Source organism: Nanorana parkeri, unplaced genomic scaffold, assembly GCF_000935625.1.
Source record: "Nanorana parkeri isolate BGI_ZX_2015 unplaced genomic scaffold, ASM93562v1 scaffold331, whole genome shotgun sequence".
Classification (NCBI taxonomy): Eukaryota; Metazoa; Chordata; class Amphibia; order Anura; family Dicroglossidae; genus Nanorana; species Nanorana parkeri.
Genome location: NW_017306599.1, coordinates 21,250 through 37,939, shown reverse-complemented (window position 1 = coordinate 37,939; position 16,690 = coordinate 21,250). Strand labels below are relative to the sequence as shown.

Genomic DNA, 16,690 nt, shown 5'->3' with positions numbered 1-16,690 from the left:
CCCCCCCTTTTTTTTTCCCCCCCCCCCCCCCCCCTCCTACAAGGTTTGTTGTCTCTGTCTGTGAAAGGGGCAGAAGTGGCGTCAATGACCCTAAATGTTATTCAGAGTATTCCTAACTTGGATTGGCTTTCTGCCTGGATCAAAGCATATGCATTTGTACACACTGGGGACAACACACGAGCAATTAATACGATCTGGTAAGAGAACTGGGCACTCACTTTGTTTTATATTGTGGTCATGTTTGTTATAACCTCAATAGATATGTAAAGGATCCTTTTAAAACTTTTTTTTTATGGACAATATAAAAGTTGCATGTTTATAAGAATGTTTATGAGAACATGCATTATCATAAAAGTGTCCTTTTAGAGCAATGAGGTGTTGCCTTCACCTTGGATTTTTCAGTAAAATTGAGGTGGCAGTTGGACTGCAGATGTGGGAATGGGGGTAGAGAGGGTGGCAGCTGGACCTGATTTTGGAAAGTGTTGCCATTGGATGTGATGTCAGTCTGAGGGGTGAGCAGGCAATATGAGGCAGCTGGATGGGGGCAGTAGGAGAAAGAATACCAGACCCGCGAAGGAGGCGGCGTGGGCATGTGGCTCGAGCTGTGGATGAAGTAGGTAAAGTAGAGGAGGCAGTTGGACCTTGCAGATGGGGTAGGTGAGATATATTGGGAGGAACTGGGGAGTCACAAATGCGAATGGGTCATAAAGGTGCCCATACACTGTTCATATTTTCTGTTTCATATATTAAGGAACCGGCCGAAAGTCGCACAGTGTGTGCCACTGTCGGCACCCCCTTGATTGACATCCCTCAATCAGCTGATTGAAGGAGGCAGTCGGAAAATCTTAGATCGATCAGAGCCAGCAGCCAATAAGCTGCCTGCTCTGGTCGGGTATTCTGACAGGTGCCAACAGCCACTGTATGTAAGCAGTGCGGATTCCTCGATCGACATGCTGTTAGTGTTGATGGAGGAATTTTTTTTTCATTCAGCCTGTGGGTTAAACAAAAAAAAATAGATCGGTGTATGGCCAGCCTAAGATTATTTTTACATCAAGCTGATCTTTATTTATTTACCTAAAATAACTAAAAAGACTATTCATTCTCTTTTGATTGTTAATCTTGTTTTCCTAGTTCTTTAGAAAAAAAATCTTTACTAAGGGACAACGTGGATCTACTGGGCAGTTTGGCAGACCTCTACTTCCGAGTGGGCGATAACAAAAATGCTATTCTGAAGTTTGAGCAGGCTCAGATGCTGGATCCTTATCTGATTAAAGGTAAATATATTGTTTTTGACAGACAGAAACTGATATATATTCTCAGTGTGCATAGGTAACTTCATACAGCCTAATCTTATTACAAAGTTGTTCGAGACTATTTACTCCTCTTTGGGCTATAAGAATCCAAGGCTTCCTAGAAATGACATTTTATAGTAATGGATTTCTACATTTAAGAGCTGTGGCAGGACTGAAGAGAAGAGGAAAATGTTAGGGCCCGCCATACACATTACAATCAACTTTAGATTGACCAAAACGATGTCATATGAGGACCTACCGAATCTATCCAGCCAATTTTGTATCCAATCGGGCAGGCTCTTGTACTACATAGTTTTTGGTAGATCTACAGATTGTATAATCAGATTGTAATTTGTAGTGCATTTAAAGAACAAGTCTGGGTCAATTTTTTTTCTTAACACTTGCTGTGGAGCTACAAAGGTTAAGTGCTTGTTTTGGTCTAGGTTCAAAAATAAAAAAGTTATACTCACCTAAACATTGGAGCCGGTCAGCTATGACTATGCTCCTTCCTTCCTGTGTCCTCCGCTGCAGCAATGGTACATCCCTTGGCATCCTCACGTCCTATATATTGTATAGAGCATGATGACTCGGGGACCTTAGGTCGCTGCAGTGGAGGGGGGAGTGAGGTGGAAGGGACCGGTCTCGGAGCAAGTCAACTCAGAGGACCAGGTGAGTATAACTTTATTTTTGAAGCTAGACAAAAATGAGCAGCTAACCCTTTCCCCACTGCAAGGGTTAAGAGAATTGTTCCTGGAGTTCTTTAAGGAAAAGATGTGAGACGATAGAATTGGGAGAAGAGGACGGAAAGGATTCTGGTCCACACCACAGATTGTATTATTTGGATTGGGGAGCCATGGTAGCTGCAATCAGCCAGTCACGGGTGTGGTTTGGAAACATCGATGTTTCAGACCTTAAACCTAATTTTGTCCATGGGATGAAAGAAAAAAAACAAGAGACCCCCCCTCAATTGAGGTGCATTTCCGGCATATTGGAATCACTGTTGCGTGTTTGAGTAGATTGCTAGCTAGATCTAGAAGTTTAGCACAGGTACAGTACACCTACGTATTGCTACTAGATTCTTGTATTTAGCTTGCCGCTAAATTTTTGGAAATGGTTTCAGTTACTCTTGCATGAAAGTTCTATCTTCCAGCCTATAAATAAAACGTAAATGGATTTTTGTTGTTGTTGTAGACCCACATCAGCTGCATTAAGAGCAATGAAATCTCTTTTTAAGATGAAAAGCTCTTTTCTGACATTGCTCTAATGAAGCTAGTAACCCTACATCTAGGTAATGGCTGCCTGTAATCAGTAGACGGTCAGACGTGCTTATATGATCCAGCCACCCTCGGGACAAATGTGCAATGTCGGCTCTGCTGATCTAGCCGGCTTCTATGAGCCGGAGGAGATTAGCAGTACAGGCAAAGCTGGCAGTGCCACTTCTCTCAGGGGGAACAATAGCAAAAGAGACGGATTTTCTAATGCGCACTAATGATCTCTCTCCATCCTCATCCCAGATTGGGTGACTTGTCATCTCATCTCTGTGGGTAGCTTATCTAAAGGTGGCCATACACTGTACAATCCTTGCAAAACTTTTGTCTTGCGATGGTTGTAAAGTAATTAAAAAAACGTACGATCTGCCCATCTTGGACAGGCAGATCGTACTTGCGATCATCGCAAGCCCGCCCCGCTGAGGGGTGGGCGTTTCCGATGACCGCAATGCTGAACGGGCAGTGTGCGCACACCGGCCCGTTCTGCAGTTGTCAAACAAGCACGCCACTAACCAACCAAGAATCGTACGATTCTAGGCGGGTTTTCCAGCCTGCTTGTTCGACGGAAGACGTGCGATCGTACAGTAGAAACGGTCGCACACCTTCCATACGCTTTGCGATTATCATACGATCGCGGGATTTCCCGCGATTCTCATAATCGTACAGTGTATGGACACCTTAACACTCTCGCACACTAGATGCCTTCATTTGTAATTTACATTTCTTTGTATTTTCCCCCAAGAACTGTGCATTACTGTGTCAGCATGGCAGGTTTAGCTTGTACACGGACCACTGTACAAAGCAACTGATAAATCAGCTTTTTTGAAGTTTGGTAAATCTCATGCATATTCACACACACTTTAATGTAGTACATTTCTTTTTATAAATTTATATAAATAGTAAATAAGTATTGTTAACTAGTATGGGGGAAACCATATTTGCTCAAACACATGCTTTGACCCTTGCTCTGTGGTGCAGTGTTTGTACTTTATTGCTTCTTTTATCTCATTAAATGTCTGTGAACAGAATTTTCCATTATGAGTTCTCGTGAAAAGTACTCAAGTGGCAGTTATTCCTATATTTTATATTCTTTTTCAGCAAGAATGTTGACTGCACTGTCTGATTTTACATGGCTAAACAGAGATGGATAACACAGATCTGTATCATGTGATCTTGAATGTTATCGCAAGCAAATAAAAGCAAAAAACTAGGGCTGGTAATGATTAAACTTTTCGTGTTCGATTAATCGAAATTTTTCTTAATCGATTAATTTTGATTAATTATAACGCACATACAGATCCCACTACATTGGCCTATACATATACAGCACAGCAATGAAGTAATAAAATGAACCAGGATCACGCTAATTCAGCACGTTATTAATCTCACGTGCCCCACTCAATATGGCCGCCGCTTGAGTGGGAGAACTCAGAATAATAACGTGCTGGATTAGTGTGATCCTAGTTCATTTTATTACTTCATTGCTGTGCTGTATGTGTATAGGCCAATGCCTTGGCTGGCGCTCGTGCAGAAAGTTTCTTGGGCAAACTCACCGGCCCAAGTGGCTCCGTCAGCTAACGAAGGTGGGAGGAGTCCGGTGATGTCACGGACATCGACGTCACCCGACTCCTGCCCCTTCCCTTCGTTAGCCGACGGAGCCACTTGGGGAAGGGGGGAGGAGTCCGGTGACGTCACTGGATCGCCGGCGGAGAGGTGAGTGTTTTCATTAGCGATCAAAATAATTTTAATCGATCAAAAAGTTTAACGATTAATCGAGAAATTAATGTTTAATTTCCACAGCCCTAAAAAAAACATGTTAAAGTAATGACCTAGAATGATTTGCTAGGTGGCGCGCGCGAGCAGAAAAAAAATGCCGTCTGGTGACGGCAACCCGCCAATGCTGCAGTGCCGTCCGTCCATTTTTTTACAACGGGCGGACGGCAAGAGGTTAATGCATATCTCTGTTTTGCCAATCCAAGAAAAATAACTGCACATGGAGCATGTGCAGAAAAAAATCACTTCTACTGTCGTGGTAAACAACCTGCTTCCCTATTTGTAATGGTCTGGCCCTCTAGCAACTTCAGCGCAAAATTATAGCTAATTTGCCTACAAACGTCAGGTGGTCATAATAATCTGGCAACTCAGTGTACATTAATAAATCAAATCAATATTTCTGGAGATTCTTGTTCAGGATTCTGCTCCCTGTGCTGGGGTAGAGGTGGGCGATGCGCTGGTCTCTCTTGCTTCTTCAGATTGTTCTATATACAGTACCTCCTTCTCTATGTGTAATTTGGCCTTTAAACTATGAAAGTCCGCTCTGTGTGGGGGAAAGATGATCAGCTTGTCCGTGGACAGAATGTTGGAGATTTCCTGTTATCTGCTCTACTGGGAAAGTGCCATGCTTTGTGGCGTTTCCAGGGAGCTGTTGCCTTGGCATAGTTTTCACTTTGAATGGTTGGCCTAAACAGGCGGATGCTAGTTCTGGGAAATTTATCTTCCGTCTATTTGTTTTGGTGTAGACTCTAGGAAAGCTGCTAAAAATGTGGTTTAAAGAAGAACTTCGGGTCTGTAAAAAGTTAACCCTTTGTAGTGGGGCTACCCCTGCACTGCAAGGGTTACCTGCTCGTTTTTTTCCTAGGAGCCGGAATAAACAAGATATACTCACCCGATTCTCGGTTCTGCAGTGGTTGGCACTCTCCTCTCTCCCCATCTGCTCCTTCTCTGTTATGTCCGTTGGTGTCCTCACATCTAATGCAAATGAATAGACCTGCATTAGACTTGATGATGACAGCAATGCTTAGACCGCCGGGGGAGGGGGGGGAGGCTGTGGGGACCAGTCTAGCAGTCAGGTGAGATTGAGAATCTGGTGAGAATTTTTGTTTTTTTATTTGCAACCCTAGAGAAAAAAAACGAGCAGATAACCCTTACAGTGTGAGTTAGCCCCACTGCAACAAAAGTCAAGGGTTAACTTTTTACATAGCAGGCCAGTATCAATAATATGCCTAGGTCTTGTGGTCCTGAGTAAACGCATTCCTCCATTCAGATCCTAATCATTGGAGGGCGCGCTACCTGTGACGACTGCCAGGCATTATTTAGCCATCTGCTTCACGCATGTAATCGCATCTCCTGACAGAGGGTGGTCTTCCAGCATTGACTTTGTTTTTGGATCTTATATGTTGTACAACTGAATGCAGAAAGCTGCTAAGAAAGTCAATCCTGGAGGAATGCGATATGAGGGGGAATTTTAAAAATGGAGCAGACAGAATCTGGTCTGCTTCCGTTTTGATAAATTACCCTCTATGTGTTTTACTTATTTGCTAATCCTTATGTGGCCAGGGTTCATGAATACCTAGATGGCCAGATTTAGCAGTGTTGGTTAAAGGAGAATTATGGGGTGAGTGGAAAAAGACTCATCCCTCATAATTCAAGCTCACCTATGACACTGAGGCTGTCACAGGTCGGCTCTATTGATCCGGAAGTCATCAAACACATACCTCCAATCACTGACTTCCCAATCCTCTCCATGCAGAAAGCGGTGACTGTCAGGCATCACTTCCTGCAGGGATTGCCCCCATGTCCGTTTCTCCAGCCTGACTGGAGGAATGGCTGGGGAAAAGGGCGGGCAGAGCCAGCAGTCAATCAGCCAGCTGGGTGGATCTTGACAATATTGTCTGGATCTGTCCCGGCTGCGGCGCGGCTCTGTGCTCGCAGCATTTAGCGGGCAATAGCCCGCTATATGCTGAGTATTGGGTCACTGGAGGACGTTAGTATAAGTCCTCCTGTGATCCTTAAGAGAACTATGGCCAAAAAAGGTTGGCCCATCGTTCTATTTTAACTGAATAATAACTATAACTAAATTTTATATTTATTTTTTTCTTTCACAAAGATTTTTATAGAATTTTTGTTTTTTTCCAAGATAACAAAATGGAAAGTAAATCATAGCAGTACAATTGAGTTAAGTAAAAGTTTTGTTATTTGCTTACATATAGGGCTCGCGGGATACGGGAGGAAATCAGTTGAACAAATAAAAGGAAGCATATTATGTCGATCATATATCAATTCGTGATATGGCTTTGTGGATAGTTGTGCACGAGCCAGAGAGTCCAGTCTCGACGTCCATCACTTAGTGAGTGGAAGCCTGTGGACCTGGCCTTTGAGTTACCTTAAACCATCTTGGCTAGAAAAAAGGCTAGAGGAAAGGAAGAGAAGAAGTGGAGGGACAGCTCTCCAGAAAGAGGGGGGGGGGGGGGGGGGGCAGGTGCGGAGGCTCCCCTTTTTTGGGGGGGGAGAGGTCTAGTGCTGGACGTCCCCGCAAGTCGCGCCCCAATGAGCCCCACTCGGTCAGATGGCTGTCAAACTCTCCCGTATCAAGGATGGGTGGGCATATTGTACCCAAGGATCCCAGGTTTTCAGGAAGTTTTTCTGCGTGTCCAAGAGGATGCTAGACAATTTTTCGTTTATAAAGAAGGAGTCTATTCTGCATCGCACCTCTGCAAAGGAGACAAATTGCTTTCTCCAGGCCTGGGCTATGGCCTGTTCGGCAGCTAGTAGTATATATACTGCAAGTTTGTGTTGAGGTTTTGTGAGAGTTGCTGGTTTAAGGTGCAGGAGTGCGAACCAGGGGTCCATGGGTAGTTGAGTTTGAAAAAGATTCCTAAGGAGACTAAATGTGTGTGCCCAGAATCTGCTGAGCATTGGGCATGTCCACCAAGTGTGTAAGACATCCCCAGGTGCTGAGCAGCCACGGAAGCAAGAGGCTGACCGGTAAGGGCCCACATGGGCTTGTCTGGCAGGGACCATATACCATCTCATCAGTGACTTGTAGGCAGTTTCCGTGGATGTAACATTGATTGTGCATGTGGCGGCTGTGGTCCAGATCTGTTGCCATTCTGCTATGGATTTGGTCTCGCTTCCATTTCGAGACATAGCCATGATTCAATCGGGATGGGACTGAGTTAAGGTGGGCGTAAAGTATAGAGATTCGTTTTGGCTGTGCTGGAGTGTGATAACATATGTGTTCAAAGATAGACGGGGCTGATGATTTCGCTCTATTAGTAAGATAGCTGGAGGCCCAGTGTTGTAACTGCAGGTAACGGAAAAATTCCACAGCCGGGGCTTGCGAGGTCTCCTGGATGGAGGGCCAGTTGCGAATGTTATCCCTCTCCCTCTCTTTATCCCTTATGCAAGTATGAGAAGTTATGTGTGTTCCACCATGTGAATGCCCCTGGGGAGTCCAGGCCCGGAGGAACAGTGGGTTTCCCACAATGGGAAGCAGTGGTAAGTGTGGCGATATCAATTTACTGTGCTGTCTCATATTTTTAGAGTCAGTCGCATTATGGGGCTCATGGCACTGGGGCGCTCGGATGGTGGAAGCCAGGGTAATGCCTTTATCGCTATGAGTAGGCATAGTGCCCCCTCTAGCTCAGTCCACAACGGAGCCTGGGAAGCTAGAAATAAGCTCGTCAGCGGCGCTATTTGTGTTGCTTGAAAGTACTTGCTGAGATTCGGCAGTTCCTGCCCCCCCTGTCATTTGTGGGTGCAAATAGTATATTTAGGGATCCGAGGATGTTTATTTTGCCATATAAAATCTAAGATTTGGTTCTAGATGGCTCGCATGGCGTGGCCTGGTATTGCAATTGGTTTACTCTGCCCATCCATGAGAGGCAGTAATGGGACCAGTTGGAAAGTAAGTCCCTAGCTATTTTGAATAGGGGGGTGTAGTTGGCTTTATACAACGAGTCGTAAGTCTTTGTTAGATTAATTCCTAGGTAACTTAGCTGATTGTCTCGCCAGGTGAAGTGGAATTTGAGCGATTTTATGGCTATCTGTACTTCCTGAAGGGTGATGTCTGCCTCCATCTTCTCCTTCATCTTATCGCTGAGGGCCGTAATCTGAATGTCCTCAAAGAAGTCATCAGCAGCCTTCGTGTTAAATGGTTGGGGTTTGCGATAGAGGCGTGATAATATTGAGTCGAATTTGGACACAATGGAGGCTGGGTTCGCAGAAATGGAGCCGTCTGTGAGTCTGAGCCGGATTGGGCGCGCACCCCCTTTGGTTTGGGATGTAGTAGATTTGTGGGCATCAAGTCAGGTTTATTGGCTCTGGCATAAAAGTTTTGTTTAGACCACCTAAGTCGGTTCTATCATTCAGAAGGAGGTTTAGTTCCACCCTTGCTGAAGAGACCAGTTTGCGTGTGGCAACCATGGGGTGAGCCTTCCACTCCAGGCGCTCCAGATCTCTGGATAGTGTTAGGAGTTTGCGCTCCCTTTCCTTTTTCCGGCGAGAGGCCAACTGGATGAGGTCACCCCGGAGGGTGGCCTTGTGAGCCTCCCACCGGGAAATCGGTGAGGAAAAAATACCAGATGATATAGGATTCCACCAGATTTGCCGTGTCAGTGAAGGAAAGTAACAAATCATTTAGGCGCCATGTGAAGTGAGCTGGGCGGGACACCAAGGATGTGCAGCTAAGGAGGACCGGGGAGTGGTCGGACCAAGGGACTGAGGGTATGCTAGACCGGACCACTGAGGAAAGAAAGTTCGGAGTGACAAAAATGTGGTCGATGCGTGAAAAGCTATCGTGAGGGCAGGAATAAAATGTAAAGTCCCTGGCGTTAGGGTTTTTTTCCTGCCAGGCGTCAAATAGACTATGGTTGGATAGAAGTGTGTTCAGTAATGTAGTACTGTTGTCCGTGTGTGCATGTGCCATCTGGTTAGATCGTGGGCCCGACCTGTCCAATTTTTCGTTTAGGACCATGTTGGAGTCTCCCATTACTATTACCGTACCCCTGCTATGCTTTTCCAGGACTCCCAGAAGATGTGAGAAGAAGTGTGTTTGGCGTGAGTTTGGGGCATAGTAGTTTACCAGGGTGAGCTCCGTGTCAAATATTTTGCCTTGTAGTATTATATAGCTGCCCGTGGGATCGGCTATTTCGCGGGTGCATGTGAATGGAGTACTTTTGTGGAACGCGATTAAGACACCCCGCTTTTTCTCACGGAAAGTCGCCTGAAATGATTGTGGGTATTGTTTGTGTAGATATTTAGGTTTAGAGGAGTCTGAGAATCTGGTTTCTTGCAGACTCGCTATATGTATGCCCCTGGAGGCATAATAATTAAAGGCAGTCCTGCGTTTGTTTGGAGCATTTAATCCTTGGACGTTGTGGTAAACTATATTGAAGTTTAGACATCATGGCAACAGATCACACCAGCATGCGAACCATTTACATACCCGCAAGGGAAGCAGGAACCACGGAGCCTGTGACCAAGTAGGGAGGTCCAACACTACAGGGGAGTAAGGATCGGCAGAGGCCGTAGGGGGGAGAAAGAAAGAGAGGAGAGAGACAATTAGTAGCAACATTACATTCTGTAGTAGTACCATTTTGCAAATGCAGAGCAGAGTAACACTCAAAGGCATTACCAGTGTGGGGGAGCTCTATCCACCCGGACGTGGACTGCTCAGATGGAAGCAAGAGGATAAGTGTGGATCATACGCATATATTGATGGAGGGGCGGGGAAAGGGGGAGGAGGGGGGGCAAAGAGGTGGTGAGGGAGAGGGGGGGTGTAGCAAGGGATGGAGCGTAAAGACCCGCTAATATAGGACTAATGTGGTATCAACAGGATAATACTGCAATGAAAAGTAGTATACCAAAACATTATAATACAACGGTATAATAACAGTAGAAATCGTGACTTTTCGAGATAACCACTCTGGCCTGGACGTGGAGGGTGGGGACCTGTCCGATCGTAGGGGACAGCGGTCAATGCTTCCCTGTCCGACTGTTCTGAGCTAAAAACAAAAGGTCTCGTATGGACGGAGAACCCCAGTGACAGGGGTGGCACAGGGAGTCCCGTGTTCAAGGTCCCCGGCTGGAACAAGTGAGCTCCACGGTTACAGCAGGCCAGACACCAGGGGTGGAACTGGTAGTAAAAGGGCCAATAATAACGTATAGGTGGTCGCGGCTAGTTGGAACGCTGACAGTTCAGGTCAGTGGGGTGTAAAGGGGTCCACAACCAGCCGCCCTACCGTTCAACCACACAAGGGTGCAGGATAGAGGCAACGGCGAACCTCGAACGTAACAGAGGAGCGTGGGCAGCAAAGAGACTTGGCTCCCAGGGAATGGATGACATGGTGGCTGGCATCACCTTCATCCAGCCGCGTCCTCTTGGGATCTGGTTGGCGTGCGATTCCGGTCAGGCGGGCCGTGGCGGGAGCGATTCTCCCAGAGAGGTCTCAGGTGGCGCTCTTGTCTGGGTTGGGAGGGGGCCGTCAGCTGCTCCGTGGTCATGGGTGGTAGTAGCTGCAGCGACTCCAAGAGCGGGCCTGATTCTTTCGGAGACGAGAACGATCTCGGGAACCCCCAGTACGAAAAAGACACCTTGTAAGGGAAGCCCCATCTATATTTGACCTGGTGTCGCTGCAGAGCCATTAGAAAGGGTTTCAGGGCCTTCCTCTTCAATAGCGTCTGCAGCGCCAAATCGGAAAAGACCTTGTAATCGAAGTCCTGGAAAGAAAGGTCCTTTTTCTCCCATGTGGCTTTCATGATCGCCTCTTTGGTCTTGTAGAAGGTTGGTTTGAGGATTACATCTCTCGGGGAGCCATCCGGGCGCTTAGGACCCAGTGCGCGGTGGACCCGATCGAGCTCCAGCCTCTCCACTGGGTGACCTGGTAAGAGTTCCTGAAACATGGCTGTCACCGTGGCATTGAGGTCTTCAATATGTTCAGGGATGCCGCGGAGGTGCACATTCCCCCGTCTGTTCCGGTTCTCCAAATCCTCCAGTTTCAGGAGCGTGTTTGAGACGTCAGATTTCAGGGAATCAAGATCTTGCTCATGGGAGTCGATCACCGTAATCACATCATCCATTTTATATTCCATATCATTGAGTCGGGAGCCTAGCTCCTTGATATCACGGGAAAGGCGGGTGGCCAGTTTGTCTGTGGCCATTTTCAGTTCTCGCTGCAGCAGCAGTTTGAATTTTTCCAGGAGCATCGCATCTCTGCAAGTAGGTTTGGGCTGATTGCATGATAGCGAAGACTGCGACGCAGCTCCGTCATTGGAAGAGCTGTTCATATCAGCCATCAGTTCTTGTGAGGATGGAGGGCGCTCCTGCGCGGGAGGAGAGGGCGCCATCTTGCCCGCTGAACGAGTCGCATCGGGAGTTGAGGGAGCCCTCACGTTGTTGCGGTTCGAGCCAGAATATTTGCCCATGGTTGTGTCCCTCAGGATTCGTAGGTCGCCGGGGCTATGGAGCTGGGCAAGAAAAGATCCTCTAGTCGGGGTTATATAAAGTCACACGCCCGGGTGGTGTGGAGCTGGATTAGCATTCGTTTTATTTGTTACATTGTTTCAATGAAAATATTCTGTTTTTAATATAGGTTTACAGATGCATACAAATGTATAAGATAATGTATTTTATTTTTAATACTGTAATCTTACAATGACAAAATTAAACATATGGCACTGCAGATGAGTGCTGCAGCCTGTAGGTGGCAGTGTTCTTCTGCAAACCTGAAGGCTTTCATTTTCTCAGTGAAACCACCAGCTTGCATGTGATCACTATGTCCTAGCTGACACAACACATGATTGGAAACCATGCTGATTTGATTCTTGGTTGTCAGTGGCAGTCAGAATTGAGATTCCCCAAGTTTTGGATGGTGGCTCTTAAAGGGGAGAACATTTATAAACTGTTATATACAGGTGGTGGATGGGAAAGGGTTAAAGAAAGGTGAATCACCAGCATTATTTGTGATGTTTTTATTACAGGTATTTATATAGCACCAAATATTTACACAGCACTTTACATATTGTACATTCACATCAGTCCCTGCCCTCAAGGAGGGAGAACATGCAAATTCCATGCAGATAGTGTCCTGGGCAGGATTCAAACTGTGATCATGTCAAGTCATGCTATCTTGCATTTTATATAGGCGAGTCATTTTAATAAAGCAGTAGTCATCTTGTTCAGCTCACAAAGTACACCTATCGTTTACACCCCCCCCTCCTTGACATACACTGTATATGTGCATTACAATAAACCATGTTCTCTATGACAACAACCAAAAGCAAAAGCCACCAATCACTATGATATACTTTGTATGGTGAACTTTTAGCCCACAGAAAAGTATCCTCACCTTGAAAGGACTAGTTGTTTAGGTTTGCCTCCCAGACCACCAATTTCCATGATATACTTTGTATGGTGAACTTTTAGGCCACGGAAAACTATTCTGACCATGAAAGGACCAGTTGGTTGTGTTTGCCTCCCGGGCCAAGTGTTTCTTGTCCTCCTTGTCACCTTTTTTTCCCCTCTTGTCTAATTGTGTGGCCATTCTGTCCTTACCCATCTCATTGTGTATTTGTCCCTTGAGACTTTTGACATTTTGCCACCTTTTGGTTAGAAAGATGGCAGCCTGCTACAGCAGTTGAGGCGTATTAATTGGTTGCTAGTAATTGGAATTTTATGAACAGGCTGCTCCATTTGCATTCACTCCAGACCAAAATTGCTTTGCATGGGTTTTAGTAGTTTTACACGATAAAGTTAAATTGCGCTTTCAATGCATCTCACAGAAAGTGACAAGGACATGGCATAATTAACATGTACTTGCTGAAAATGTTGTTAGCCTGAAAAGTGAAAACTAATGCAGCCACCACATAGGACTGGTAAGCTGCAACATATTACACTCCCACTAACACAGTTGGATGAGGTTTGGATTCTGAATACTTAAGGTCTATTAGGGGTGGGGATTCCGGAAGACTGTCTGACATGCTTTAGAATTCTGTCATGCATCTGCACGACACATGTCAGTGCTTGCCCCAGATTCATGTACCTGTTATACCATAGCCAGCGATGTACCAGACGCTATTGGCTATAAAAGCTGCCCATTGCCTTCGGTCAATCAGTAGCAGAGCAGACATGATGGGAAACTAATCCTTGGCACTCCATCAGGTTCTGTCTACTTAGCCACATTTGTTTTAGCCACGTTTTAGCATGTTTGTTTGCTAAGAGGCTGTTGGCTGTGGCCAAAGTTGAAGGCAACCATTGTCACAGCTATGGCCCTATTCAGCTGCCGGCTGGGAGGTTCCGTAGTGTGCAGCTGAATGTAAAGAAAGGTGTGGGGAATGCTGGCTGACATGATTTCAGCCAGCATCCCCAGCCCCTTTGTTTACATTCAGCTGACAACTAGGGAATCTAGCAGCCAACAGCTGAATGGGGTCAGGAATGCATAAATGGTTGCTAGGATGCTGGTGGCCCGGTGTTCTAGCAACCAATGAATGTCATATTTGTGACCGCTTCCAGTACATGCATGATTCACTCTAAACACTGGCCTCTGTGTACGCCAGATCAGAGTTGGTCTCAATTACAGCCACTTTTCCAATCTGTAAACTGTCGGTATTTCTTTTTGAATCTGTTGCAGCCATAGCGACAGATTCTTAAAGCGGTGCAATAAAGACCCGTTCTCACCAGGGTGTATCGTGAACATGCATCAGTCATTCATGTTTTGACACGCGTTCATGATACATGCACAAACGCAGGACGTGCTCGTGTTGCCATTACTAGGTAATGGCACCCCGAGCACGGCCAAGCAAATATGGTTTTTCCTTGCACGTTCAAATGCACGAGAAGAAGGCAGAACTTATGTGCTCAAATTTGTAAAATTTTTCTGTGTTTGTTGTGCATCCAGGGAATCAATGGGGACGACACCAAACCCGGGAAACTTAGTCCTGCAAATGTGCAGGCAAGCGTGTTCCGTGACGCCCTGGTGCGAATGGTGCCTAAGAAAATACCTGAATTTGTCACACGCATCGTGAGAGACTGAAACTGGCAGTAACTTTTTAAAGGTCCATACCACCATAGAAGTGGTGGTAGGCCTTTACTGAATTCCCCCCCCGATTTTAGTTTGCCTCTGACTCGCAGGGGTAATGAAGGCAAAAGCACAGAATGTATGAAATGCCTCACAAAGCTTCTTGTTGCAGGTGAATGCCATGCTGTTCCAACAGACAAAGGTACTTCACTAGGCAAGCTTCGAAATGGGGCACGTGCAACAATAATTTTAAAAAAATACTGTAATACTAAGCCTTCTCTAATCTATACTAAACAAAACAAGTTTTTATGTCTGAAATTTGGCGTATTTCCACTTTTTCAGTCAAATTTGAGAGAACCCCACTATTTATGTATGTGTTCCCATTAACCCAGCATACCAAAAAAATATTTTTTAAATATTTCTTGCCGTTAGCTGTTTCTTTGGAGGCCTTTGTGCAGATTCCAGGTTGCTCTCAGCAGTTTGAAATTTAAAGGAGAGGGACAAACCAAGGGACAGATTGAGCTTCCTCATTACCTCTAGATCTTTAACCCCTTGTTGGCACAGACAGTGTTCAAATCTAGTTTAGAACTGATAATGAGATCTGCCAGCACAGTACAGACAGGGTTAAGTAGAGTAAACAACTTTCCACCGCCCCCTCCATAACATTACATAGAGGGGCAGCTACATAGGATTTTTAAGCACATAAAAAAGCACTTAAAAATATAAGGAACAATTGTTTGTTTGTTTTTTGAAGTTGTGATGTGAATAAGAAGATGTAACAAATATAAAGTAAATGTTATCCCCATTGGGCTCCAGGTGAATCTGCATTGTAAATTCGTTTTTACTAAACCTAGACCGTTCTTTTATAGGATACATATTTTTTTACTGTTTTGCATGTGAAGCATGTAAGACTGAGTCTTGCCCCCTTCCTTTCTCTCAGGAATGGATATTTATGGCTATCTGCTAGCTCGAGAAGGGCGGCTGGAGGATGTGGAGAATCTTGGCTGCCGTTTATTCAACATATCTGATCAGCATGCAGAACCATGGGTGGTGTCCGGGTGAGTACAATGTGCATGCTGTGGTCCAGATAAGCATTACTATGACACAAAGTGCTTGAGGCTCTGAGATTTCCTGGCGTGACATATGAAACCTGTGCATTAGGCATTAAAGTGAGTTATAGTGATTATAGTATTGTAAGATGATTCACATGTGAGCGTTAAGGTGCGCTACAATGTAAAAATGTTGCAGTGTGCTGCCAAGGTTCATTGGGTGGCATTCAAAATGAATTGCACTGCAAAGCACATCAGTGTATGTTGTACATTGTGGAAAAACATGTGTTATACCATTTCTTACCACAATGCACATATGTCAACAGAGCCCTTAGTGTTTTGGCTAAACTAACTGATCTGTAACTAGAATATTAGCAAATGTCCTCTCATAAAACTGAAATCCTCTTTAACCCTATACTTTCTGTCAGTACCAGACCATGGAATGCGGAGAACCATGGTGCATGTAGTACCGTGGTGCAAAAAGTTAGGTTAGGGATGGCAGCCACACATTATAGACAGCTAGAATGTTATAGTAACCTGTGTGCAAACCTAGCAATATGTGCTGCAATTTCTTGTCCCCGTTCTTGTGGCGATTCAAAACCTTTTGTACAATGCTACAATTTCTTTGTCAGAATGATGTCTGCTCAATGAGGTATATAGTTAAAACACATTGTCAACTTAGTGGTTTATTGGCAATTGTAAAGACTCACCCTTCAACTTCTATATTCTGCACTATGCTATGTTCTACTAATGTTCATCAATAAATAAAAAAGGGAATTAGACATTTTAATGTTTCTTAGATGTGGATATGAAAGAGGTGATCTTAATGAATTTATGTAATACCACATTATGGCCTCTAGATGGAGCATAGAATATAGATGTTTTTCTTCTGCTCCTCAGCTCCATCTAGGGGCTATAATGTGTTATTACATGCTAACATTCTTGTTAAAAAAAAAAAAAATGTGCAAAGAATGTTCATTTTTACATCTATTTGCACAGATCAAACATTCAGAGATTTGCAGGCCAAATGGTTCTGAAAATGTTATATGTGTGTATATATAGATGGATATCTATCTAGATAGATATATCCTATATATAAAAAAACTTGCAGAACCATTTGGCCTGCAAAATTGTTTGTTCTGTGCAAATAGATTTTTTTAACAAGAATGTTAGCATGTAATAACAGATTATAGACACTAGATGGAGCCGAGGAGCAGAAGAAAAACATCTATATTCTATGCTCCATCTAGGGGCCATAATGTTATATTACATTCATTAAGATCACC

At 44.8% G+C, this 16,690-nt stretch overlaps 1 protein-coding gene across 1 annotated transcript in view; it reads left to right on the top strand.

Annotated features, from left to right (window-relative positions):
• Nucleotides 1–16,690, top strand: part of ANAPC7 (anaphase promoting complex subunit 7) — a 40,169-nt gene that overhangs the window by 12,145 nt on the left and 11,334 nt on the right. The window contains exons 5-7 of the mRNA XM_018558308.1: nt 44–197; nt 1,132–1,274; nt 15,296–15,413. Of these exons, the coding sequence (XP_018413810.1) occupies nt 44–197; nt 1,132–1,274; nt 15,296–15,413 (415 nt within the window). The remainder of the gene's footprint in view (nt 1–43; nt 198–1,131; nt 1,275–15,295; nt 15,414–16,690) is intronic.